General features: G+C 48.3%; 1 protein-coding gene and 1 pseudogene across 1 annotated transcript in view; both read left to right on the top strand.

The window, feature by feature from the left end:
* The window catches only part of HYDIN (HYDIN axonemal central pair apparatus protein), a 296,336-nt gene that overhangs the window by 203,404 nt on the left and 73,752 nt on the right, over window positions 1-19,180 (top strand). Inside the window, exons 41-46 of the mRNA XM_045534000.1 lie at window positions 1,598-1,812; window positions 6,432-6,569; window positions 7,928-8,111; window positions 10,956-11,097; window positions 12,961-13,123; window positions 17,635-18,228. Of these exons, the coding sequence (XP_045389956.1) occupies window positions 1,598-1,812; window positions 6,432-6,569; window positions 7,928-8,111; window positions 10,956-11,097; window positions 12,961-13,123; window positions 17,635-18,228 (1,436 nt within the window). The remainder of the gene's footprint in view (window positions 1-1,597; window positions 1,813-6,431; window positions 6,570-7,927; window positions 8,112-10,955; window positions 11,098-12,960; window positions 13,124-17,634; window positions 18,229-19,180) is intronic.
* Window positions 7,640-7,843, top strand: LOC123625558 (annotated as a pseudogene).

Below are 19,180 nucleotides of genomic sequence, written 5' to 3'. Positions count from 1 at the left end.
GGTCCCTGGTACTTTTGGAGGGAGGCCTGTCAGTGCAGGGGTCAGGCCCTGACCTCCGCCGGCTGTGTGCTGTGGAGTCTACAGGCTGTAGTGATGCGGAGGCGGTAAATCCGGATCTACCTGTGCCCTACAGCAGCCTCCAGACACGGGGCTGCCGAGCACCGGAACTGGGTCTAGTCCAAAGAGATGTGCCGTAAGTGCAATCTGGAAGATGCAATATGAATATCAGACTAAAATAACCCAGTTACAATTTTTACACAAAGTTTACATGTTGAAATGATCACATTTTGGATACACTGTATTGAATAAAATATGTTATCAAAATTAATTTTTCCTTTTTAATGTGGCTACTAGAAATTTTTAAATTATATATTAATACATATGTGGCTCACATTATATGTCTATTGGTCAGAGCTGGTCTAGACCACTGTGTCAAGAAATTGGGCAGTGAAGGAAAAAGAAGAGGCAAAATGGTGGTATCTTGAAAGAAATGAAGGGTTGAATGGAAACTTTCACTGGTATTGTATCTGGAGGAGCTGGATCTTTGGATAAGGAGGAATGATGCCATGGACAGGGAACGGGCAGGGCACATGGAGACCAAGAGATTCCACAGCACAGGGTGAAGAGCGGGGATGACAGGGCAGAGCAGGACTCGCAGTGCAGTGGGCGGGAACAGAATTCTGGGGGCTGATTTGCTGAAATGGTTGATAGACAGGGAGTAATGAGTCTTATTGAGTCTCGCTGAGAGCCAGAGAAACGTGGGAGCTACTTAGCACCCAGTCCCATCACCCCATCTCAGGGTGCCATGAGCATCTGCTGCACCCCTGTTCTCCTCCAGGGCCACATGGTCCATTCTTGAAGAGTCGGAGCCCCGGGGACAGCATGAGACACAGGACGTGCTGTGGGGTGGGACGTGAGTGTTGGAGGACTAGGAGGCTGGGACATGGACAGAATTTATCATAAAAGCCCAGGGCATTCTAGTAAGGGTCTTTCTGAACAGTTGTCATAGAAACCCTTTTAAATAATTATATCAACCATGATTTTGGAAAGGAACTTGTCAGTGGGAGTTCTTGGGATGAGGAACCGATTGAAAAAGAGGTTGGGGTGATAAGAAGAAATCAACCTTGAAGCCATGTTTGCTGACAGGTGCACTGTTACCACTTGGCTGATTTGTTCATTTGGGTGGCTCTGCTTAGAGGGCAGAGAAGGCCCTACCCAAGCTACTCATTGGCCTCACCAATGCCCAAAACCACAAAAGGTCAGGTGACAGGTTTCCAAGGCAGGGCTGTAGTATACCCTCAGCTTCAACAAGTGTTACCCTGTGGGCTAGAAGAGGGAGTGGGCACAGACTAGCCTGGGATCCCCTGGCAAGATGAGCATTGAAGAGCCTAGGACTGCAGGCCACGCCGTCCACTGACCCTTCTTCACCCAGTCCTGTGGGGCAGAGCCTCTTCCCCAACCCCACTCAGTCAGCTGCAGAGGGAGATGGCTTTGTGTCCCTGAAGAGAATCCCACGGGGCAGCAGTGTGCCATCCCCACTGTCATTTCTTTATTATCCTTGGATGACTTTTGGTAAAAACTCACCCTCTCCTTGTAGCCCAGGAGCCTTCTGGGGGCCAAAGTGTCATAGGACCAGTACGACTGAGCACTGAGACCTTGGGCAAGTTAACCTCAGAAATGACGCTGGTGGCCCCGGACGGTAAACCCGGAAAGAGCATTCGTGGGAGCGTGTTGATCACCAAAGGCAAAGCGGACAGCCACACCTCTGGGTCACAGAAGCAGCATCACCAGCACCAGTCTGAAACGTCACAGGTACAAATCAGGGCTCTCCAGCAGGAGGGTTGGGATCCTTCCTCCTTCTCAGCATCCTGCAGCCAGGTCAGTGCCCTTCATTCCTACAGGTGTCCTTGCCGCTGTCCCTGCACCACTGCTGACAGGAGTGTTTCCTCAGCAGGTGCTCAGCAAGCACCTTTCCTGTTATAGGCACTGGGTTGGGTGCTTTCAAAGTGAAGATAAAGCAAAATTCCTGCACTCAAGGTGCACTAAGTCTGATGAAGGAGATAACCACACTTACAAATATTTGCAGTAAAATGAAATTAGTGACAAAAGAGGTGTGTAAAAGGAATTAGATTGAGCCATAGAAAATTGCCAAAATTCAACCATTTTAGAACTCCATAGCAGCAATTTCCTATATAGCTCAACCTAATACTAAAGGAATGTGAAGGATGGAATCACTGATATAAGTTGTGGGAGGGCTGCCCGGGGAGTCCGGGAAAGTTGGAAGTCACAGAGTTTGAGCAGCATGCGAAGGGATTTAGAAATCCCAGCAGACTAGCAGGTGCTGAAACCAGAGACAGTGGGGTAAGGTGAGTAATGACTTGTAGGTGGGAAAGTGGAGTCAAGTCAGCGCAGGCTTTTAAGATGTTTGAAGGAGAAGGGAAAAAAAGAGTAGTAGTGAGAGGGGAAATCCCAGCATCAAGAGTCCATTCTTAGAAAGTAGGTAGGGGCACAAGCAGGTCTATAAAGAATGGAGCTCCTGGAGGGGTATAAGGTGATGAGCCACCCAACAGTGAATGAGATTCTGGGAGGGGATAGGTAGGGCAGGATCAAGCACAATCAAAGGAGAAGGGAGCCAGCTGCCTTTGGTCAAGGTAAAAACAGATACAGCTAAGGGTGAGAGAAGCAGGGTGGAGAATGGAGGTTGAAGAAGGCCTTGTTCCCTGGCTCTATGATACGTGCAAGAGGCGTGGTCTTTTGTGGGAAGCAATAAGGAGGTGGGGGTTGCAGAGCATGCTTGAGGAGAGTGGCAAAGCACTGATGTCTCCACTGTGATGAATAGAACCAGAAATTGGTGACGGACAAAGCAAAAATAGTTGAGAATGGTGATGGCCCAACTAAGACTGGAAAACTGAAAACTAAGATTTCTCAAAGTGGTCCCTGGCAACTCTCATTCAGAGGTGAAGAGAGAAGTTGTTGTCACTGAAGGGGAGGGGATGTGCCCAGAACTAGGGGCAAGGGAGTTCAGGGTGGCATCAGTATGGGAAGACCACCCTACGTAGAGAAGGAATTAAACGGAGAATATAGAATGGGAGAAACAGGGAGAGTGCTGTAGGGGCAGTGGCAGAGGTGGATGGAGCAGAGGTGAAGGTCTTTGAAGGAGAGGAGGCCCATGCATTGGATGGGGCAGATGGGTAGAATGGAGCCATTGGTCTTCACAGGAAAGGAGACCTGTGAATTGGATGGGGCAGGTAGGTGGAATATTTAGACCATTGTGGGAGAGGAAGCCCACGTGTTAGATGGGGCAAGTGGATGGTGCAGAGGAGAAGGTCTTCACAGGAGAAGAGAACTGCAGGTTAGATGGAGCGTCTACCAGGGCTGAATTCATGCCATGTGGTGTCTCTGATCTTCACTTCAGTCTTAAATTCTTCTAACAGCTTGAAAACAGAAACCGTTGACTTGTTTTCTTTTGGAGTACCAACCTTTTAACCCTTTTTTCCAGGACCTAATACACTACTCTTTACATAGATGTTTATGGATGGACTAAAGCTCATATACTTATTACCAAATAGGGTATTATGGGAAGTCATTTCCTTTGGTTTTGTTCTGTCCATTTAGACAGTGAAGTAAGGCTTTTTAGAATTCTTCAAACGCAGCAGAATATCCCAATTCTGACTCCAAACTCCTTTTAATAAACAGGAATCTACTTAAAGATCCCAGTAGAAATCAGAGCTCACAGACCGCCATGTGTGGCTATCTGCCCCAGTGGGACGGGACTCAAGTGGTCTGGCCAACACAGTCCCCCTGTCACAGTGGTACCCGGACAGATGTTTGGTCTTCTTGAAGCTCTCATAATGTATGAATTCTCCAACGGCTGAAAATTTAGTTAAGTTGCAAATGGGAAGAAACATGTGATAGTTATATAATGAAGATATGGCCTATAATATAAGGTCATCTACTTATAAATCACCTTTTTCCAAGAAAGCACCAGTCAGAAATCCTGATCTTTTGAATAATATTTAATTCAACACTTTTGTTTCTCAATCCATGGCCTCCGTAACTACTCACTACTATGACCATGTCCTAGACATTGTTCATCATTGCTCATGAATTCCACAATCTCTCTATCACACATCCTACTTTCTGAGAAGCATCTTCTAACTTTCCAGATGACTTACTCGGGTAAGCGATCGGCCTCATCAAAACTTACGATCCACATCCTCACTGCCGCCCACCCCCTCAGTCCCTTCCCGCACCTTCCCCTTCTTCCTACTGTCCAGGCAGAGCTTCCGCCCTGGTAAACCCAATTCCCCACCTACTCCATACGGAGCAGCTGGACATAGCTGGGGAAGATACTCATCTCTCCTGAATGGTCTTAATTTAAATTTAAGACGACAAATCTCAAGCAGACCCTTTGGTCGGCCCCAGTAAGTTTGCCCTCCATCTAGGCAAGACAACAGTTTAATTGCGCTCGTCACTCTCCTGACCTCTAAGACACTTTTCTCTTCCTCATTCTCTCTCTTCTGATTTCATGGAGAACGCAGCAGCATCAGGAGGCAACCACCTCACCCTCCCACCACCAGATCTCCCAGCCCGCGCTGAGTGCTGCCCCTGCCCTCACCCAGGGCTGAGCCCACCCGACATGGGCCCTGGGCCCCACCCTTTTTCTTACTCAAAGGGGTAAATTCCTGCAATTGTCCCATCTCCCATTTTCCCCCGTCAGCCGTATCCTTCCCGTGGGCATCTGTACATGCTATAGTATGTTAAAAACACTTTCCCGTGACCCACCGTCCCCTCCAGCTATTAGCTCCTCTCTCAGCTCTCCTTCACTGCTGTTCCCCCAAAGAATTGCTGTGGTGACTGCCTCGTCGTCCTTAACCCTCCCCGTCCTCTCTCCCACCAACTGCATGAGGCCTTTGTCCTCACCTCTAAGCTGGCTGCTATTCTCAAGGTCATCGGCCACTGTCATCTTGCCAAACCCAGTGATGAGTTTTCTGTCCTCATCGCACCACAACCTTCTCACAGCTTATCACGCCCTCCTCCTGGAAAGGCTTTCTTCATGTGGCTTTCAGTCGCCACACCCTTCTGCTTTCCCTTCCACCTCATTAGCAACTCCTTCCTCTGCCTTTCCAGGTTCTCCGCCTCCTCCAAATTCCTGGTGGTTGGAGTACCCCAGGACAGAGTCTTATACTACTGTCTTCTTTTTATTATCTACATTTCCTTCCTAGGTGATCTCACCCAGTTGCATCGCTTAAATACTTTCAACACACTTACGACCCTCGCATTTCTATCTCCAGCCCTAGCTCTTCCCAAGCACAGATTCATATATCCAAATTCATTCTCAATATCTTTTTTGAATGGCTTGGAGGCATCTCAAAATTTATATATCCAAAAGGTGATTTTTGCTTTCCCCCTTAAGAAAAAGCGTTCTTCCCTCAGTCTTTCCTTTCTTAGTCAATAATTACTGCATTTTCCAAGTTGTTCAGGGTCAAAACTCAAGGAGTCACTTTTGGTGCCTCTTTCTGTAGATTCCCTCCCAAGTCCTACTGGCTCTACTTCCGAAATATATCTGGCATCAGCCACTGTGTCCCACCACCACCCTCGTCCCTGCGGCCATCCTCTCTTGCCTTGACCACAGAGATATCCTTCTACCTAGTCTTCCTGCTCCCACTCTTGTCACCTCATATAGCAGGTACAGTGGTCTTTTAAAAATAAAAATCATATCATTTGTGTGCCTGAAACACACCAGTAACTTCCCATAATATTTGGAATAAAATACAAATTCCTTACCATGCCCTACATGGCCCTGCATTTTCTGGCCCTGACTGTGTCTTAGACTTTCAGCCTGACTGCCTGCCCATCCATTGCTCGCTCAGTTCCAGCCACACTGGGTCCCTGTGCGCTCTCCAAATACCCTAGGCACACTCGTACTGTCCTCTCTGAGAAGCTCTTCTCCCAAGGTCTCGTCTCATTCTTTCACATCACCCAGAAAACGTGATCATCCTCTGCAGAGCCACTCCCCAGCCCAGTCACTGTTCTTCATTCCCTTACCTAGTTATTTCCTCCCTGGCGGTCATCACTATCAAAATTATGCTACTGATTTGTACGGGAAAGCGTGCCTTTTAGAAGGTAAGGGCCTGAGGGGCTGCGCTGTTGTCAGCCTTGTTTGTTGGTGTATCCCTAGTAGCTGAGGGGTGCCTGGTGCACGCAGGTGCTCAATGACTGTTTGCTGAATGAATGAAAAGCTGTGTGCAGTTCAGTACATACACAAAGGACCTTCCTTCCTCCATTTTACGGCGCAATCCCCACTTACCCGATGAGGAAAGGAGGTCCCGGGGAGATTGTATGGTTGTCCCAGGTCACGTGGCCGGTAGGTGTAGGAGCTGTTGAGACACAGCTGGATTCTGAGCCCTGATCCTTCTCCCCCTCAGCAGATTTCCTCCAGCCCCCTCCCCGTGGGGCCCACCCAGCGCCGGCTCAGCGTCAGTGCCAGTATCGGAGGCGAGACCGGGCTCGTGAGCTGCGTGCTGCCTGATGAGCTTCTCGTGCAGATCCTGGCAGAGCGGATACAGGTGCGTCCAGCCCACCTGCACGTGGTCGCAGGGCGGCCCTCACACACTGTCCCCATTCTGTGAGAGGTTCTGGGCCATCGGCCACCACAGCAGCTCAGAACCCAGGGTCCTGAAGAGGAGAGATGGGTTTCTTCACCCCCAGCAGTCATTTGCTTGTCTTTTTGTCCGCTCTCGTCAGTCCCTGATCCTGGCCTAGCGTATAGCCTGAAGCCACTGACCTCCTTAAAGGACCAGAAGGCTACACAAAAATTTTTAAAAACAAAACAGAGTGGCATGTTAAAAATTATAATGTGGAGACATTAAAGTTAGAATTTAGAGCTGTGTTAATTGCTTTAAAAATATGTTTTCAGGCCAGGCACGGTGGCTCACACCTGTAATCCCAGCACTTTGGGAGGCCAAGGCAAGAGGATCACTTAAGGCCAGGAGTTCTAGATCAGCCTGGGCAACATGGCAAGATCCTGTCTCTAAAACAAATTTAAAAATTAGTCAGGGGCGGTGGCATGTGCCTGTAACCCTGGCTACTCAAGAGACTGAGGCAGGAGGATCATCTGAGCCCGGCGTTGGAGGCTGCAGCAGCACTCCAGCCTCTGTGATGGGCAAGGCCTGTCTCTGAAAAAAAAAATTTTCAATATGTTATTAAGTAAAAAATAGTAGATTAGGAGATAGTAGGTAAAATACAAATAACATTTCTATATATATTTATAAATGTATATCATATACATAATAAAAACTCTTAAAGTACATGTTAAATATGGTTATCTTTGGGTAGCAGGTTTACAGATTTTTAGTCTTCCTTATGCATTTCTAAATTATTTTTCAATGACATACTGATTTTAAAGTCAGAAAAATAATAATGCTGTTTCCTTTCCTCCCCGCCCCACCCCCCAAATGTTCTACAGTTAAAGAAAAGAGAGATCATCAGAATTTGAGAGGGTATCACTTAAGCCTGTTTGCTGCTCGTGGGTTACAGACAGAGCTAAATTGCTCACCAGGTCCTGGAGTTGTGTGTTTGCCTTGGTTTTTCAAACCAGGCCACAATATTAATTGCACATTTAAATATAAAAAAAATTATCGCTTCTCGGCCTTTTGGCTAAGATCAAGTGTAGTATTTGTTCTTATCAGTTTAAATATAACAAAATTAGGTTATGTTTTGAGGTTTCCCAAACTAGAGGAATATTATCACAGCACCGTGAATTTAGCAAGCAGAAGGACAGTGTATTCGTGTTTTCGTCGGGCCCAGTAGGTCTGCAGAACCCACTGCAGCCCCAGTAAAAGCGCCAACTGAACAAACAGCTTTCTCCATAGAGAGCGAATGCTCTCGTGGCCATGGTAACTGTCTTTGCTCTCTCTGCTTTCAGCTGAGTGACTGCTACCGAGGAGTGGTGTTCGATGGCCTCGACACACTCTTTGCTCAGAGCACAACTGCCGCCCTCCTCTGCCTGCTGAAGGCCTTTGGCAGCCGGGAGCACATATATGTCATCAACATGGCCCAAGATTATACCGCCATGAAGGCCCAGGAGAAAGCCAAAAAGGAGCAAGAAGGCAAGGCCCCATTCCTTCCTGGGCTGTCCCTCCCAAGCCACACCAGGGCTTTTCTTTAAACAGGGCATTAGGCTTTTCATGGGGCTTAAATGAAACTTTGACATTTGCTGTTTCATTGGCGCCTCACCTGTGCAGTGGCCAGGAGTTCGGATTTCTACTTTACCGGGAGGGAACTGGGCCACAGGTGGCCTGTTGAGAGGTTGTCTGATGGAGCCTGCACCCAGCCCTGCTGACAGCGGGTGCATTCTTCCTTCCTTCATATCACATTGCACCCCTTCCTCCTCTCTGTAAGCACAGCTGTCACAGGTCCCATTCTGACTCAGGTGACTGGTTTGCTTGTTGGTTTTGTTTAAGCCCACTGTGCATTTCCTGTAAAACTAGAGGTGCTGATACATTTTCCAAAACAGCTTCTACATCTTAGTCTGCTGTGCTGCAGGCACTATAGCAGACATTGTGTACACCTTGGGTCACTCAGTCCTCACCATAACCCTGTAAAGATTGTCCCCATTTTACAGATGAGGAAAATGCAGTTCAGACATAGCAATAGTCTTGTGTAAGATCATGTTGCAAATTAGTAGTAGAACTAGCTCTGAGTAACTCTGAAAGCTGTGTTGCTTCTGTCATTACAACAATGGCCTGGAGAAAAATTTCAATAATTGAAAGATGTGATTGCAAAATAGGTACACACACACATACACACACGAGTAATATCAGCTGAAGGTCCCAGTGTAGTCAGAAGCAGCCCCAGCAAATCTAACCCCGGGGGAGAGGGGTTGAGGGACAGCTGCCAGTTACACTGTCTCTGGGAGGCACACCCCTGCTTAGCTCCGGCCACACTCCTGCCCGTCCTCGCTTGGGCTTGCCTCTCTTCTAGCACAATCTATACAAATCACAATGTTTTCCCAATTAAGGAAATAGTTATAGACACTGGGTTCTCTCGGTTCTTGAACAGAACTCAAAATCTGCTTCCTTGTACTCTCATCCAGAGAAAACCCAGGAACGATGACCAGGCCCCCTAGGCAGTGTTTGAACCTCCAGCTTCCTAGTTTTCTAGAAAGCTCATTTCTCCGTAATGATCAACTTGAAAGAAATTACCACTTTTCATTTTCACATGTATCTTTGGATTGAAGTTTCTCATGGTCAAATTGTGGGCTCCTCTCTCCTAAAATCATCTACATCTGGGAAAGTCTTAAAACGGCATGATGAATTATTATTCTTTTCTGTTATTATCTCTATGTTTTTATTTCAGCATATTATGGGGGTACAAATGTTTATGTTACGTATATTGCCCCTGCTCCCCTGCCCCAGCCGAGTCAGAGCTTCAAGCGTGTTCATCCCCTTTCGGTGGACATTGCACTCGTTATATATGTATATACCCATCCCCTCCTCCAAAAAAGTCCCAAAACAATAAATGTTGGCATGGATACAGAGAGACAGGCACACTCATACGCTGCTGGTAGGACTGCAAACTAGTGCAACCTCTGTGGAAAGCAATATGGAGATGCCTTAAAGAGATACAAGTAGATCTACCATTTGATCCAGCAATCCCATTGCTGGGCATCTACCCAAAAGAACAAAAGACATTCTATAAAAAAGACATCCACACTCGAATGTTATTATCTCTTAATGAGTGGCAGGAAAAAACCTCAAGTGCAGGTGTCTGAGTCCACAGTTCAAACCTGCAGGGAAGTATGGTGAGATGCTGTACCAGGGAGGTGTGATGAGGAAGCCACATGCCTTTGTCCTGAGTGTGAGCCCCATGCCTGGGCCTGGAATCCTAGGGTGTGGAGGGGGATTCCCCTTGGTTTGCAAAAGGCTCTGTCGCCATGAGCAATGTAGTGGCATTTGCTTATCATGGCTAAAGTCAGTGGGTGGTATATTAGTTTCCTATCACTGCTGTGACAATTACCGCTATCTCAGTCCATTCGGGCTGCTATAACAAAATACCATAGACTAGGTAGCTCATAAACAACAGAAATTTACTTCTCACAGTTCTGGAGGCTAGGAAGTCCAAGATCAAGGTGCTGAGAGATTCCGTGTCTGCTGAGGGCCATCTTCTGGCCATAGAAAGTGTCCCCTCACTGAGTCCTCTCCTGGAGGACAGGGCAAACAAGCTTCCTCAGGCCTCTTTTATAAGGACACTAATCCCATTCATGAGGGCTCTGCCCTAATGACCTAATCACCTCCTGAAGACCCCGCCTCTTAATACGACCACACTGAGGATTCACTTTCAACATATGAATGGGGGAGGCGGGACACAAACATTCAGACCATGGCAACCACCAACTTGGTGACTTAAAACAACATAGATGTATTGTCTTACAGTTCTGGGGTCAGAAGTCCCAAAATCAAGGTGTTAGCAGGGCTGTGTTCCTTGGGGGATGTAGGGGAGGGTCCTTTTTCTTGCCTTTTCCAGCACACAGAGGCCACCCGCATGCCTTGGCTCCTGGCCTCTGCTGCCACTGTCACATTGCCTTCGCCGACTCTGACTGTCCTGCTTCGCTCCTAAGGACGCTTGTGATTACATTGGGCCCACCCGGTTAATCCAAATAATCTCCCCCGTCAAGATCCTTCATTCAATCACATCTGCAAAATCTCTCTGCTGTAGAAGGCACCATAGTCACAGGTCCCACGGATTAGGGCAAGGGCACCTTCAGGGGCCACTCTGCAGGAGACCTCAGATGGAGCCCAAGCGTGGCGCGTGTAAATGAAGGAGACCCCCCAGGATTAGGCAAGCCAGCCACCCCCAGCCGCCTCTCACAGCAGACCCTCCTCAGCCCGTTTAGCCAAGAGCTAAGCAGCCGAAGGACTTTTCCTCACCTGCCTGTCTCTGCTCCCCCACAGAACTCAAACACAAGGAAGCTCTGCAGAAAGAGAAGGAACGTCTCCAAAATATGGATGAGGAAGAATATGACGCCTTGACAGAGGAGGAGAAAATCACATTCGACCGAGAGGTTCAGCAGGCTCTGCGGGAAAGGAAGAAGAGGTTGGGGCCAAGGGCTGGCCAGAGCAGAAGCCATTTCCCAGGGAGGAACCCAGTAGGGAAACCAGGATTGGCATGGGGGGGCCGGGTCATCTTCCAGGAGGGCAGCAGTAGCCGCAGAAGGCCCTGGAAGATGACCTGCCGAGAGCAGGAAGACACATCTTGCCCGTCCAGGGCACTGGGTGCTGCACCTTTCACGGTTTCTACCACTCTCCTTCCTTCTCCCCGGGGGGCATTTGGGACCAGGGGAAGCTTCTGTAAAGTCATGGCTGGCCCTGGGAGAGGGGCTTCTGGCTCCTGTGCTGTCCTGGGGCCCCTGCAGACTCCCCTGACAAGTGCACCCAAGGTGTGGCTCCTGTGCCTCTCTGCTTGGGTGTCCACAGCGGATGACCTAGAGTCCACTCTTTTGACATGGGCATGGTGGTTGCCCCTTAGAACTCAGCCATTTCTCTTCCTTCCTGGGTCCCCATCTTGGTCTTTTTGGTGCTGCCCATCCTCTGAGGTCTGGCTGCATCTCCCATGGCATCCTTGGCCCAGCATGCTCACAAGCCACCAATCTCGGCCACTTTCTGTGCCCCTTGCTGGGAACCACACGGAAACACCTAGATCCCGCCACACCATAGAGCCCAGGAGACTAGGGCTGCCATCTCAGGCGATCGCAGGGGTACAGGTGGGCAGTGGGACAAATGTCCTTTCTGCCCTCAGACCTTCAGACATTGTGGGGGCAAAGGGACAGTGGTTCTGTTGCCCACCCCATCCCTAGGATTTCAGACACTGGAGGGGCAGAGCCAAGGAAGTCACCTACAATTTAACCCCCTTCTCTCCCTCTCCGTCTGCCCCCAGACTCCTCCCACTGGCCCCAAAAGAGCTTTACTGTCCTCCCTGCCCCTACAGTGTGCCCTCATCCTTTCTCCCACTCAGTCCATTGTACAAACGTCCAGCCCCCGGAGTTAGGAAGAGCCTGGCTTTGGGATTCCAAAAGAAACTCTTCTTTCTCACCAAGGCTGTTGCTTTTCAGGCATTCATCTCATAGTGGACTTGGAAAATGCAAATTCGATCCTCAGAGAGCAGCAGTGCCTTGTCTGTGTCACGCATGCGCACACACACACACACACACACACACACTCTCTCTCTCTCTCTCTCTCTCTCTCTCTCTCTCTCTCTCTCTCCATGGAGTATGATGAGTTGGCCTCAGTGGGCAGAGAGCCACAGCAACCGGGAACAATTAGGGACCCTGGAGATGAGGGTAGATGGGTTAACTATTTTCAGAAGTGCTATTCCCTCGTTTATTTGTGTGTGGTGCCTGCCCCTCTAGCCCTCTCTGCTGTCAGCAGCAGGAACAGGCACAGCTGAATGACAGCAGAAAGGGAAAGAGGGAGGAGGAGAGGAGCACAGATTCAGACTCAGGCCATGGCTGCAGAGCCAGCCACAGTGGGACCACTGTTACAAACACCGCTTCTCATGGTCTGAAAATCAGACGTGGCAGTGTAGGAGGCTGGGTCTCATCTGCGCTAATACCAAAACAATCTTTGAAAGTTGTTTTTTTTAAATGCTAACATCAAGTCTATTTTCAGCCCTTTCTCACTCTCATATGAAAGGAGATTGGGATAGAAATACAGATCAACTGAGAATTCCTCCTAGCTGAGTTTCCATTTAACCAGAGTTTTGCTGAATGTCACTCGAAGATAGATGGAAGCCACTTTTCTCTCTTTCTTTTCTTCTTTCCATCCTACTTACCCAGCTTGCCTCTGTTCTTTTATACCCAAGAAAGCTCTGCCTAGTGTCCCTCCACCTGGCAATGCCAGGCAGAGGAAGGGCTCAGACACAAGGCCCTGACATCTCTCCTCTCTGCCTGCTTTGCTGAAGGGAGCTGGAGAGGCTGGCCAGGGAGATTCAGGAAAAGAAGCTACAGCAGGAGCTTGAGCGACAAAAGGAGGAAGATGAGCTGAGACGGAAGAATAAAAAGCCAAAGCAGGGACCCGTAAAGGAGGAACCCCCCATGAAGAAATCTCAAGTAGCAGGCAAGCAGGTAGCAACCCTCCCTTGCCCCTCACTGGGAGACGGGCGGAGGCAGCCGTCATAACCAGCCAGTCAGCCCAGCATGTCCCCCTTCCAGAAAGTCACCTGTTGGCATTTTGTGGTGGGGCAGAAGGGAGGAGGAAAGGGACCAGCGTTGGTTGAACGCAGACTGTATGCCAAGTGCTGTGCACGCGCTACACATAATCATGCCATTTTGGCATCCCCCACCCTGCGGGGTTCAGAGACAGTGTCGCAGTTCCAGTTATATGTGACCACAGCCCTTGCTGCTCCGACTGCACCTGCAGGCCCCAGGATGGTGCTGAACAGGCTCATGCCAGAGCTTTGCCTCCAGGAGGGCACTAAGTCGGTGAGCCCCTGTGTCCAGTCAAGAGCATACCCTTGACAACCATCAAGAAAGGTGTACCAGCATAAGCTCATCTTTGCAGACAAGTGCCAATAGTTTATCAGCCTGTCATGCTTAGCAGTCACCTCCCTGCCCACTGTGACATGGGAAGGGCAGAATGGCTAGAGGAGCCCCCATAATGGTGATTGTGGCCGAGGGGTGTGACTAATTGACGTGGACAGTCGCTGTTTCAGCACCACGAGTCCGGAGGGCGAAGCCAAAACCAGACTCCCAGAAAAGGTGCAGAGGGGTCCAAGGAGGTGAGTGAGAGAGTGACAGTGGCTGGGCCAACGTAAGGGCAGAAGAATCAGTGTACAGGGTCTCAGTCGGGAGAGCTCAGGGAGGATGCACTTACAGAGCTGGGCACAGGTTTGGGACGGTCGATGCTGCTTACCTGAAGGACGTGTATGACATTTCAGGCTGAGAACAAAAGGGAGTCCCCAGGAGAGAGCTACAAGGACTGACCCTATCTCTCCACCTCTCCTGGGTGATTTTGTTCATGAGGCCAGGAGGGAGAATTTCAGTAACTGTTTCAGCCATTCTTTTTTGCAATTAAAGAAGTCAAATTCTTATTTAGAACAAGTTCAGAATAATCTGCGCAGAAGTTATCTTCCCAAACTTGCTTTTAAAAGGCAACACTTTATTCAAGAAAGACTATTTGGAGCACAGTTGACCTCAAATTACGCCCACCGACTTCACCATTGGAGTCTCCAGCCTGAATCTATAGGAACTTTTAAACGGAGTTTGTGGATTTCCCCTATTTTACCCTCAGCTCAAGTTGCTGTGACTTGAGCACCACCGCCAAGTCCCCGTCCCCACTACCAGACACAGGGCAAGTACCTTTGTGTGTGCTTTGTTGACCTTGGGCAGGGTGTTAGGGGCAGTATCACATCGTCCATTTGGGGACGAGCTTGTGTATCATTTGAGCTTAGCACAAAACACAGTCAATCATGTTCCCTGCGGGGGGATTTCTTGAGACTCTTCTTGTTCTAATGCAGTTGCCTAGGCTGAAAGCTCTCTGGCTCAAGAACTGCTGAGACTAGATATGTTCTCAGGAAGTGAAAGAAAATTCCAGGGGGGTGCCAAGGTGAAAGGGAAGGACTGAAGGCTTTCCTGCTTCCTCATCAAAAGGGTTGCTCCACACCTCCTCTCTCTCTCTGCGCTGGCTGCGATCTTTCTCCTCCAAGCCTGACACTTTTAAGATGTTCTCAAGAATCACTGACCTTCAACCCTTGTGCCCCCTGACTAGCACCCTGCTCCTCTCCTCCCCTTCACACTCATCCCCACTCGCCGGCTCTGCCTGCTCACCTCCCCTTCTCCAGCCTCACCTCTGTCTCTACCACGCCCTCAAATCCCTTTCCAGGCCTGGCATGCGTGTTGTTTTGTTACTGCATTAGAAAGTCATCAATTCTTCAAAATTCTCACCTCTCAATTGTCTTTTCATTCCCTCAAATAGTGAGCATATCTTTTTAAAATCCTTGTCTGATAGCGCCAATACATGGCTCCCCCGCAGTCTGCTCTTGGTGTATGGTCACTTGGTCTTGTCTCCTTTGGTGCCAGGTTACTTTTTATCAAGGATCAGATACTGAACAGGAAAAACTACAGAAATAATTTGAGGCTCTAGATAATGTTCTCTCTCTCCTCAGAGAATCCCTGTTTGATTCTGGCAGACAGATAGGGTACGAGCACTAGAAACCTTAATTCAGTCAGGGTTGGGATGATTTAAGACTGAGCTTCCCTCCCTGGGAAGGTTAGGCTATTTCAGGTTGACCCTCACTCCTAACAGGGAGCTTTTCAGAGGCCGAACAAGGCTAGGAAATATACCAGGACGTCTTTTCCTGGGCAGGCCGGACGCCTGAGTTTTGCACCCCAGCCCCGTGAGTCTGTCAAAAGCTTTGCTCAGCTTCTCAGCCACACTTTCAGCTACAAGTGCCCTTGGGGGAAAGTAGCCCCAAATGCCCACCTCCCTGTATCTCACTCCTCTTCCAGATCCTAGCCTGCAACTCGCTGCTGCTTCTGTGGCTGTCCAGTGCTTTCAGACACAAGATTGTGACATCTTTTGTGCAGGTTTCCTACTTGTGGGTGTTGAATTATATCAGATGATTTTTCTGTATCCATTGACATGATTGTGTTTATTTTCCGTCTTCAGTCAGATCATGTAGTATGTTACGTATTATTAATATATTATTGAATCAATTTGTTTTAGGATTACAAGTTTATTTAGCCTTTCTTTTGCTTTCCATTTCAATGTGGTCATTCACATTTTCTTAAAAAGTATCCATTTTATCATATTTTCAGATTTATTGGCATAAGGAAATTCACGGCATTATCTCACCATTTTTTTAACCTCTTCTGTATCTATTGTTATGTGCATCTAATTAGTTTCTGTTCCTATCTTTTTATAATTTCCTTCTTTCTACTTTCTTTATGTTTTTCTTCTGTTCTTTTTCTAACTTCTTAAAGTGGATGCTAATCTTATTCATTGTCAATTGTTTTTCTTTTCCAATGTATTAAAATTTATAAAAGCATTTATAGATATATACATTTGTAAACATTAGATATATTCCCTGATTGCTGATATTCAATATTTTCATTGTTGTTCAATTCTAAACACTTTCTACTACCCTTTATGGCTGCTTCTTTAACCCATGAATTATTTCAAAGTGTATTTTCTAATTTCCAAATGAATGACTTCATTTTGGCTGTCTTTTTTTGAATTCTGATTTTAGAATACTATCTTCACAGGATATGTTCCATGTCCTTTTGATCCTTCACATCTTTCAAGCCTTGCTGTGTGGCCTTGTATGTGATTAGTTTCTGTAAATGTTCCACAAGTGTTTGAATAATATGTGTATTTTTTTCGGCATCTATTCACTCAAGGTCATTAATCATGTTGTTAAAATCTTCTATATTCTAGTAATTTATAGTCAGCCTGCAGCTGCTCCATGCTGGGCTCCCACCATCCACCAGGTACAAGTCCTTCCCTTGCTGGGCTCTCCCTTCCGTGCAAACCTGGGTATCCTGGCACTGGCTCTCCAGACCGAGAGCGAAGCAGTAGGAGCCGAGTCCCTTCCCGCCCCACACGAGCTGAAGTAAGGTGTTAGAACGCCTGCATGAGACAGTGGTGGCAGCCTCTTGTTCTGCTCCCTCTCCAGGCTGTGTTGGAGACGGTGAAGTGGAGTAACAGGAGGTGCAGTGAGATAGGAGAACAGCCAGTGCCTGGTCACTAATGCCTCCAAGCCTGAAGCAGGCCTGGACTTAGGAAGGTCACTGAGCTGAACTGCAGATAGCGATCAGATCGCTGCACCGAACTGGACTCTGTGTCATCAAAGAATGACCCAAAAAACTAGGATTTCATCCAGGGGAGGAGAAAATCAGAGCCCACAAAGCAAGTTTAAAAGTGCAGTAAGAAAAAGAACAAAGTTGGTGTCTCTGTGCCCAGTTTGTTAAATAAATACATATTTTTAGAAAGCCTGAGATGCAGACTGATTCTAAACTCCTGTTTGTTCCCAGCAATACCAGTCATATACAAACCTGTGTGGTTTTCATAACTTCACACGAATAGAACCCTTACTCCAAAGCAGGCACTGTTGGAAGCTTTTCACATGTATTCACACATTTAATCTTCAATAGTCCTCTGGGGTAATTTTATTAGTAATATTACTCTCCCCATTATACAGATGAGACAGAGAGAGGCCAAGTCCTCGCCCAGGGTCAACAGCTAGCAAGTGGTACAACCAGGATCAGACCCCTCCGCTCTGTGGCCTGTCCCAGGGCACCCGAACGCAGGAGCAGAAGGTTCATGTTTGCTGGTCTTTTCCCCTTGATCCTTCAGAAAACAGCAGCTCAACCAAGACTACACATCAAAATCTCTCCAGCACCTTTTTCAAAATGCACAATGCCAGGACCCAGCCAGCACCATGACAGGGAAGGGCCATGGAGTGGATATTTAGATCCAAGCCCCCAAGGTGATTCTCACTCACAAGCCTAGTGTGCATAAGAGCTGCCTAAATCCCAGCAGGCCTCCTCGTGAAACACTGTTCCCTTCTGTTCCTTATGCAGTCTGTTCCCCCTTAAATAAACCGTTTTAAGCATATTTTCTGTGTTTTGCCTCCTAGGGTCTCCTTTTCAGCAAAGTCGATGCCAAGACGGAAGCAATGGAAAGGAAAGTATCTGTCAAGGAACAGGCCATGTCTGAGAAGGAAGACGTCAACAAGAAAAAAAAGACCGTGGCCGACATCACCGTGTCCAGTATTCCTCTGGCCCAGGAACAAGAGGACAGTGAAGGGGACCTGCCAAAGGACGTGGACAAGCAACTGGCCCAGAGGTTTAAGGTCTACGAGTTGAGCCTGAAGGACATCCAGAGCGTGCTCATGTACTGGGACCGGAAGCAAGGAGTTCAGCTGCCCCACGGAGGGATGGAGGAGACGTCGCACGAGCCCGAGGACCAGCGGCAGGTCCCCTCGGGTGGGCGCAGGGGTCGCAGGGACCGGGAGAGGGAGCGCCTGGAGCGGGAGAAGGCGGAAAGGGAGCGCCTGGAGAAGCTGCGGGCCCTGGAGGAGCGGAGTGACGGCGAGGGGGAGGCGGAGGAGGACCACGAAGGGAAGAAGGAGCCGGGCGGCGTGCCCTTCCTCAGCATCCAAACGCCCGACGCGGAAGGCTCGAGCTGGAAGCAGGCCCTGGAGAGCGAGAGGCTCCCCAGGGCGGATCAGGTAGGGGCGCCCCGCCAGGGCGGAGCGGGACAAGCCAGGCAGCAGGTGCTGTGCTGCTTATCATCAGCATTTCTCTCCTCCCACAGCCTGTATCCCCTCAATTCCGTTCACCTCCGATGCCCTCTCAGAAATGAGACAATAATGGCTAAAGGGGCCTTTTCCTACTTGGTGAAAGAAAATCCATAGAAAGTTCCACAGATCTAAATCATCCCATCTAACCTCATAGAAAGCCACCTGCCCAGCTGATTTTTATTATAACATTGACAATAATATTGACACTCCGCTCATTTTGTGATTTCGCCCCAGGCCAGCCCTAGCTAAGGAACTATGATTTCTTTTTCAGACATATGTTTTTTGTAAAAGAGCTATAGCAAAACCATCTTCTTGCCTTGTTTTATACTCACTTCCTTCCAAGTCCTAGGTTAGACTGTTGCTTGAAGAACTCTCTGGCTCTGGTCATTCAATAATTGATACAGTCTTCACACCTTTCCTCCCAGAGTTAACTCCAGCCACATGTTAGTCGGGAAACGCCTTTAGCTCCCTGACCCACAGGACCAGAAACAGGATTACATGGAGGGAGGAAGTTACTTGCTAAACCCAACAGACTCTGTGGTCCATAGAGCAGGCACTCGGGTGGGCTTTGCCATTTACTGTTGTGATAACAGCTGTTAATCTCAGGATAATGTGTTTATTCTGAGCACCTTTACATACATGCTGGGAAGGAAGTTGCTACTAAATTTTCAACCCATTTTCTCCAGAAATTGCTCATGCTTTCGTGTATCAGAGCAGCACGGGAGAACGCTGCAGAATAAATTTTCTCTCTCTCAAGTTTCTTTTTGACTTCTCTCTCCATTCCCATTCTCTACTCCATTCCCAGAACCTTGGCTTTATTTTTCTTCTTTGCTGTATTTGACCTGCTCCCATCCTTTCTTTCACCTTTGGAAGAAAAGAA

The sequence above is a fragment of the Lemur catta genome, chromosome 20, assembly GCF_020740605.2.
Source record: "Lemur catta isolate mLemCat1 chromosome 20, mLemCat1.pri, whole genome shotgun sequence".
Taxonomy (NCBI): domain Eukaryota; kingdom Metazoa; phylum Chordata; class Mammalia; order Primates; family Lemuridae; genus Lemur; species Lemur catta.
Note: the sequence above shows the minus strand (reverse complement) of the source record. Positions and strands in the feature narration are given on the sequence as shown.